The sequence below is a fragment of the Tachysurus fulvidraco genome, chromosome 12 (assembly GCF_022655615.1).
Source record: "Tachysurus fulvidraco isolate hzauxx_2018 chromosome 12, HZAU_PFXX_2.0, whole genome shotgun sequence".
In the NCBI taxonomy this organism is placed as follows: Eukaryota; Metazoa; Chordata; class Actinopteri; order Siluriformes; family Bagridae; genus Tachysurus; species Tachysurus fulvidraco.
The window spans coordinates 15,238,069-15,244,068 of NC_062529.1; the positions used below are offsets into that span (position 1 = coordinate 15,238,069).

At 37.2% G+C, this 6,000-nt stretch overlaps 1 protein-coding gene across 1 annotated transcript in view; it reads right to left on the reverse strand.

The window, feature by feature from the left end:
* Positions 1 to 3,488, reverse strand: part of sntg2 (syntrophin, gamma 2) — a 39,603-nt gene extending 36,115 nt beyond the window's left edge. Inside the window, exon 1 of the mRNA XM_027172105.2 lies at positions 2,746 to 3,488. Within this exon, the coding sequence (XP_027027906.2) occupies positions 2,746 to 2,814 (69 nt within the window). The 5' untranslated portion in view covers positions 2,815 to 3,488. The remainder of the gene's footprint in view (positions 1 to 2,745) is intronic.
* Positions 3,489 to 6,000: the final 2,512 nt, after the last annotated feature.

Genomic DNA, 6,000 nt, shown 5'->3' on the forward strand with positions numbered 1-6,000 from the left:
AATAAACAAATTATGTTAACATTATGATACATATAGCATGTTGAGAAATGATTACATGTTTCATTTGCAGAAACATTGACTAATGTCACAGTGATGAACATGAATTTCAAATATAGATTAATGCATTGCACAGTCTTCCCTGTCATTTATATTAAGTCATAAAAGTACTATTAACAAGAAAAGCGTAAAGAATACATGCTGTTTTAAAAATGTCCATCATTCGGTATAGTGTATTGGCTCTTTATACTCTGGCATAATATTTTCTTGAGAATAGAGTCAGTGCTCTGTTCTGTAATACAGAGAACTAGAAGATTTTATACAAAAAAATACAAAAAAAAACATATATGGTAAAATAGGGAGAAACAGATTTGGGCAGAGGTCCTTCATAACCAGTGCAGCAAAGTGTTTCTGAGTTCTCTTTTTCTTACTGGTGCTGATTTATCAAACTGCTCACAAAAAACCTTTCTGGATCCTCTGAGGTTACAGTGGGTTACAGTGCTCACAGAACAATAAAAAATGATGGTTTGTTTGTGTGCCCTTTTGCATATTACACACTGTTGCAGTATTAGTATTGCAAATGCCAATGCTGCAAAAGGTATCAACAAATATTATAGTGTGCAATAATGTCTATATTGGTGGTTCATCTAGTGAATGCTATACTTTGCAGAATTCATGTTATTCTATTGTGTCTTTGGTACGTGTACATCACATCTTGCATAACATAATACGAATCATGTTGAAAATTATCTGTACTGTTTGCACAATTTAAATGGCAAAATAATACAGGGCACAAAAACACTGCAATGATTTTTATGACCGTAATTAGCTCAGCTGGCTCTTGTAGAAATGAGAAAATGGGTAAATAGACCTTAGAGGAAAAATATGTTTAAAAAATTACATTTAAAATAGATTCAACACCAAAAAATATGTGAATTAATGAGAGATCTATTAGGCCATAATAATGCCATTAAATCAGTTCAATATCCAAAAATACAAATTTGCATGTCATGAGTGTGACAAATTTTGCTTTAATAAGAATTTATTAGAAAGATGATTCCTGAAGTGTTATTACACATATCTGCCCATCACACAAATAGTTGTGCTTAAATAATCCATTATTCACATCCTCCTAGTAATACAGGCACATATTATACATAACCCTTTATAACTGAACAACCATTTAAAGAAAAGTCTTCAGCAACACCAACTTGTAAATCTCATCAGCCAGTATAGATCATGTAAATCTAGTGATGGTTTATGAAGAAATACCATCCTGGGAAATATGCCTAATTAGCAAGTTGAATCTGAGCAACTGCTGCATTAACATGACCTGAATGTAACACACGCCTAATTGTTGGCACTTCCATCTGAGATTATTTTATACATAAGCACCATGTTCAGATATAAAATTTCATATAAAATAGGCTTTATGGTGTTTGCCCTTCCCAGGTCAAGGCCTTTGAAGTTCTCTTGTTAAATCCAATTACAAATTCCATATGTAAACCTCTGCAACATCTCACCTCCCTTCCATGCACGGCTGTCAGGAGAAATGTGTGAAAATCCCCGTTACAGTTACGGTTCATAGGAATTAGCTGCTTTGACTTTGCTGAAGTTTCTGACATTTAAGTGTTAAAGCTCAGAGCTTATTATCACCACTGTCAGATTTATTATTATCTAACCTGTATTCAGTGGTAAGGAGAGTTGTTCTTTGGCATGTGTGTTCTTGCTTCTGTCAAAAATTATTACTTAAGAAAATGAGGATTTTTTAAGCAGGATATTATGCAAAATCTTATGAAATAAATTAATATTCTATACAGATTTGTTTGGGTTCATTTAGTGCGGCCAACACCAACAGCATACCTATTCAGCAAAAAAAGCATCCCTAACAATGTCATACTTAATGAGACACTCTTTCAGCGCTATTAATAGTAAGGCAATTATTAGCATGTGGTTTCCTGCTTTATGGGTAAAATGCATCATCACTACAACTGTTATACAAGTACAATACTATGAGATGACTGTAGAAATCGGGAAAAGAGAAAATAGTCAGTATACTTTGTCACATCATATCTCTCCGAAGAAGAAAATGAAAAACAAAGCTACACCACACAAACAGCTTTGGTCTGCATTGCACAAAGGTGTACAATGTAAAATGAAATATAGAATATTATATATATATATATATATATATATATATATATATATATATATATATATATATATATATATATATATGAATGACAAGGAATCCACAGTAGAAAAAATAAAACAAAACAAAACAGCCCCAAGGAATTATACTATATTAATATTAATCTTAACTGATTGTGTGTCTTTACCTCAAACACTTTTTAGTTACACGGTGGTACTTTTAAGGTTCATACTGCCATATACGTAATTCTAAATAACCATTAAAGTACGGAAGCCAATAAGTGAATGAAGCTATGTTCACATAAGATAAGCCTCTCCGTTGTGCTTTCTGTAACGCTCATAAGACGAGATTTGCCCTCACATGCACGTCATGTTTAAATTCCACGTTTAGCTTCATTTATTAATGCGTATCCTATGAGATGCATTATGCATTACAAAGTCGCGTTATGTGTTTATATTGGATCTGCCACTGATATAGCAATCTCATTTCTGCCCTGTTTACCCAGCCCTTACAACAGCCTAATAAACAAACATGCTCAGTGATTAGTAGCGCTTTTCCAGCGTGTGTTTGAAGGAAGAGAGCCCAGGTTTCCTCACCCATGTGGGGTGCCAGAGGCTGCCGGGGCGCTCGAGCGGATCGGCTCGACGTTTGCCGGCCGTGTTCATTTCCAGCGCAGCCGCTGCTTCAATCCAAACGCACGTCGCTCGCACATTTATCCGGTAATAGAGAGAGATAAAGATAGAGAGAGAAAACGAGCTTCAGGGTCGCTCACTTTCCAGGGAGCCGAACATCGCGCTCACGTCAACGATTCAGTCTCGGAACGTCCAAGTTGGCACAGGAAGCGAAATATCCTCTCAGAGCGCGATGAGAACAGCTCCAGCTTTTTTCGCAAGCCGCCAGAAGTAGTGACATAAACGTACAAGAAGTACTAACTTCCGCCTTGTAAAACGCCAGATAGTTCCAATAAGACAGGAAGTTTGAGTCGATGCGTTTCTGTCCTAAGTTGTATGCGAGCAGTTGGTGAAGGGTATATGGCAGCTCACTACTGTAATCACCGACGCCTCGACTCTTTACGCGCGCTCATAACGTCGTCATGATGTAGTGCCGTGCGTCTGTAAGTCTTGGGGAGTATAACATTTCCCTGGATGCGTTAAAGAACAACGAACTTTGATTGGATATTGGATATATAGCCCGGTTCTCTTTATAGTCTAAGTAATTCGTCGGTTTGGTATTTGAAAAAGCCTCGAATGCTTTCTGAGGTGGTGCATCAGTTCTCGTGACGCGAAACCTGACAGGCAGTGAATAAGAGAAGAGATTGACTGGTACTGCTAGAGGACATCAGCACTGGACAGCTCCTAGACGAACGCATGGAGTAGATAATGAAGCAGCACAGTACATCAATGTTTTTATTTTATACTGTATATGTTTTGCAGAACTAATAACAGAGAGATGCTGTTCGTAAAGGAGCCGTCTAAAATTTAACAATTTAACTAAAATAACATTTTCAAATAACCACATAACTGTTTTCTATGGCTATTTCGATGAATTATGACATTGACCTTAAACATGATTATAATTACAAATAATAAATAATGTAAGCCAGTCTTAACCAACATCTCATTAATGCAATATCAATTTATAGTTTGTTGTTGTTGTTGTTATTCGAATGTTTTTACACTTTATAGTTATCAGAATCTCAGTGTAGATTGTGTTGAATTATTAAGCTTTATCAAACAGATGTAACGACATCGAGCTTTTCCTACAGCTTAATGTAATTTCAACATAATTTAATTGGGGCTTTGTGTGATATAAATAATGTGTGACAGAGTTTCACTTTTGATTAGCTTAAAAAAAATCTATCAAATAATGCCATAAATCGAATTTCTCAAAAGACCTTTAACAAGTGTCAAATGTTGCAACCTACATGCTGAGTGGTAAAAGTGCATTTCAGCGCCTTCTCTGTGCAATGTGATGTGGGAGGTAAAGCGTGGCTGGGAACAGGGCCAAAGGCAGATCCAGCGGCCCTGGCTTCAGAAAGAGCCAGTCACTGCTGCTTAGACAGCCTGGCTGATAAACATTCATTTCACATGGGGTGGCTAACAGAAGGGCCTCTGCACACCACACAGGCTCAACTTTGGCAAGGGCAAAAGGAGGCAGCAGGGCCTAAATTTGCACCACGCTCATCCTGATATGCTCGGTGGAATGCAGCATGACAGAGCAGTTAACTGAGATGGTGGGAGACACCTTCGCTTGAGCCTGTGAGGCAGCTTTGTTCACCTCCTCCGCAATGGTTGTTATTCCTTGCATGTCAGGATGCAAGTCACCCTGGGGAAGATATTTCACATTTTCAGGGAACACCGCATCAACAGTTTAGCATGAAAGCATAATTTTTTCCTCCCTCCCCCTGCCTCTTGCTCCCAACTCATTTATACTGATAAAAACACTTGACTTGCATCAAAAAACCCTCCTGAAGAAATGGATTCTTCAACAAATGGACATCAGTAGAATATTTATGTATCTTTAAGAGCAGTGAAAATATCAAGCAACTGTGCACTGCTCTAAAAAACTAAACAAAGGTGCATTTATTTAGGATGGAATAGGATTGTTATTTTCACTTTTTCATAATAAACGAAATTAATACATTAATATATTAGACATGTATTCACATTTTATTAATGTATAGTGAGCAGGACATTATCAGAAATCTAAAATGAGTTAAAAGGTTTATCAGTGACAATTAGTACTTCTATCTAAAATGTGCCTCCTTTCACTTGGAGAGAGTATTCTCGCTTTCCTGTAGACCTTTGTGGATTTTGCAACATACCCCTGAGGTTAAGTCTTGTGAAATGCAGTAGAGAAACTTAATACTCTTTTCACGTTTTCTTCAGATGCTGATTTTTTCCATTCCTGTGGCCTCATTGTTGTCTTTTATATATTGTTCTCATTTCAAGCAATATAGATGAGGCTTGCTGGGGATTCAGAGCAGCCTCTCAAAACCAGTGGCTGTGGGATGTGACCAGGGCTTCACCAAGCGAGTTCCCATTTACACTGTCAGCAGGGGTCTGTTTGTGAAAGACCACCAATTTCATCTGGGATCAAAATATTGTTGCTTTGGGAGGGAGGGTGTGTGCATCTAATATTTAGCAGACTATGGGTCTTGTTTTAGTTTCTTGAGAATAAAGGAGAAATATTGCCAGGAGCATTCCTCATTAAGGAAACAAAAAAAACAAACAAACTGAGAAATATGCTCTCAAGTAATTTATCTGTCTGTTATCTATGATCAGTGGGGTGTACCTGACAATTAGCAATATTTTTACAAATAAGATCTCTCAGTCAAGAGATGTTTTATTCATCACATTTCATTAGGGTCATAATATACAGCCTTGGTTGGCTTAGCAATATGCTAATCAGCAATCACTTGACAGATTAACGAAATACTAAATTATACCCTTTAAAATGTGGCCAATAAATTTTGAATATAAGGCAAAGCTTGATCAGCATGCCGAGGAGGTACAAAAGGAATTAGCCATACTTAATGATGTTTATTTTAGTATGTTCAGTCCATAGGTTCCTCTGTCTGGCTGCTTCATTTTCTTCATTTTCAAAGTCAGTTGTTTTTCAAAGAGTGAATTGAAGAATAAGCATACTCCGAAACGATAAGAACTGCAAAGCCAACTAGATTTGTAAAGTTCGTCGCAACAAACTTTGATGTTGGCGTTGACAAAGCAAGTATTCGCAAAGGCCGGTGTTTTTTGGAGGCGAGTGGACATAAGGATCAGTGTTATGTTTGGAGGCAAGTGGACAGAAAGCCAGGGTGCCAAAACATTTGGAGGCAAGTGGAGACGAGCATG